Here is a 2377-nt window from a genome sequence, read left to right on the forward strand (position 1 = left end):
TATATATATATATATATATATACATATTTCAAACTAATTATAATATGCACTGTTACTGCTGCTCTGTCGCGTACACCTCAATATATATAACGAGCAAATACTGTCTGTCTCCTTTATTATAAATAAACAGTCTCTCTCTATATAACTGAAAGGGAGCAGCAGCAGCAGCAGCAACAGCAGCAGCAACAGCAGCAGTAGTGCTAGTAACAGCAGCAACACTAGCAGCAGCAACAGTAGCAGCAGCAACAGCAGCAGAAACAAACACTGGGTGTTGAACCCGTGCGAGAACAGCAGCAGTTCCTGTGTAGAGCATGCAGAGCATGCGGCTGTCTCCCTGCAGCAGCAGCTAGTGCTGCTGCAGCAGCAGCAGCTGCTGCTGAAATAACAACTGTTAAAATGTGTTTGTGCTGATGCTGCAGCTCCACAGGCAGCAGCAACAGCCAAGAGGAAGCAGCAGCAACAATAAGACACTGCAGCAAACCAACGAACCCCTGCACACCGCAGCAGCAGCAGCGCAGCAAACGGAGATCTGCAGCAGCAGCAGCAGCAGCAGCAGCTACAGCAGCAGCAGCAGCAGCAGCAGCATTAGAAGATAACTATTCATGCAATGTGATTTTAAAATAGAAATAATATTTAAATATATTTATTTATAACGAATAAAACCCCCAATTATACTGCAGCAAGAAGCAGCAGCAAACAACGCAGCAGCAGCAGCAGCAAGGGGCCCCCTCTGCTGCTTCCTCTCTCTGCGATTTTGTACATTTAAAAGCTGTCGTCTGTTGGGGTGTATAGGCAGCTTGCTGCTATCTTCTCTTCTTCTGCTGCACTGTCTCTGCACAAACACCCTTTAGTATCAATATAACCCCCCTGTCGCTCCAGCAGCAGCAGCAGCAGCAACAGCAACAGCAGCAACAGCAGCAACAGCAACATATGGATGCTCTTAGGGGACCTTCATTAATTTTAAAGCTGCTCAACTCTGCTCTCTCACTCAGGCAGACTCAGTAGACTGTCGCTCGTCAAGACGTAAAGAAACAGCAGCAGCAGCAGCAGCAGCAGCAGCAGCAACGGAAACAGAGCAAAAGCTGCAGCCACAGCAGCAGCAGCAGGACTGGTTTTTGCCTTAGCAGCAGATGGTCGCTGTGTGTGCATAGATTGCTGCCTGTTGGCGTTTCAGCAGCAACAGCAGCAGCAGCAGCAGCAACAGGGGGAGGAGGAGGAGGAGCAGCAGCAGCAGCAAGTGCTGCATGCGCTGCTGTTTAAGATGTCCCTTGCAGCGTTTGTTCGCCTTGCAAAGGGGCAGCAAAGCAGCGGCCTCTGTTTAGAAAATGCCTGCAGCAGCAACTGCAGCAGAGCGGGTCTCGGGTGCTGCTGCTGCTGCTGCTGCTGCTGCTGCTGCGGAGGCGGAAGCTTGCTGCAAGAATGGCAGCTTGTTTCGTCTGCAGCAGCAGGGAACTGCAGCAGCAGCTTCGAGTGACGCTGTAATCAAACAGACACCCGCAAATCCTGTGGGGCCAGCGAGCAGCAACTGCAGCAGCAGCGGCAGCATCAGCAGCAGCAGCAGCAGCAGCAGCAGCACGGGTCTCCACAGTCCCGAGCAGCAGCAGAGCCTATCGTTGCCCTCTCGTGCAGCAGCAGCATCAGCAGCAGAGGGCAGTGGTAGGGGCTTCGAATCTGGTGGTTTGCAGCAGCCACAGCAGCAGCAGTTGCAGCACCAGCACCAGCGGCAACAGCAGCAGCAGCAGCAGCAGCAGCAGCTGGATGTGGGGCCCGAGGTTTTGCTGCAGCGTTCTCTCAGTTTAGATAAAGCCTTATCGTTTAAGAAGGTTGATTTGCTGCGGAAGGCGCAGCAAGCAGCAATGCGCAGCGAAAACCCTCAGCTACACTCTCCAAGGACAGCAGCAGCAGCAGCAGCAGCAGCAGCAACAGCAGCAGGAGCTGCAGCAGCAACTGCAAGAGCATCGGGAGGAGTAAGTGAAGGAAGAGCTGCAGGAGCAGCTGTAGCAGCAGCAGCAGCTGCAGCAGCCGCAGCAGAGTCTGCTGCAGCAGCAGGCTTACCCCGGAAGCTGTTCCCTCCTCCCCAGCTAGATGCGCAGCTGCTGCAGCAGGAAGAAGGGCTGTCCAGCAGCAGCAGCAGCAGCAGCAGCAGCAGGGCTGAGGCGGAAAGCAGGGGGCAGTCTCCGAAGTATCTGCAGCAGAGCAGCAGCCCAAACAGCAACAGCAGCAGCAGCAGCAGCAGCAGCAGCAGCAGCAAACGCTCCCTAAGACAGTTTCGAGTGCATGCAGGGACGCCGACAGCACTGCAAGCACCGGAAGACAGAAGACCTAAAGCAAAGGCAGCTCGTCACAATGCTGCTGCTGCTGCTGCTGCTGCTGCTGC

At 54.0% G+C, this 2377-nt stretch overlaps 1 protein-coding gene across 1 annotated transcript in view; it reads left to right on the forward strand.

The window, feature by feature from the left end:
• Positions 1-1325: 1325 nt before the first annotated feature.
• EAH_00061300 (hypothetical protein, conserved) overlaps positions 1326-2377 on the forward strand; it is a gene marked incomplete at both ends in the record, with an annotated part of 4735 nt that continues 3683 nt past the window's right edge. Inside the window, one exon of the mRNA XM_013397013.1 lies at positions 1326-2340. Coding sequence (XP_013252467.1) covers positions 1326-2340 — 1015 coding nt within the window. The remainder of the gene's footprint in view (positions 2341-2377) is intronic.

The sequence above is a fragment of the Eimeria acervulina genome, genomic scaffold, assembly GCF_000499425.1.
Source record: "Eimeria acervulina Houghton genomic scaffold, Eah_scaff1582, whole genome shotgun sequence".
Classification (NCBI taxonomy): Eukaryota; Apicomplexa; class Conoidasida; order Eucoccidiorida; family Eimeriidae; genus Eimeria; species Eimeria acervulina.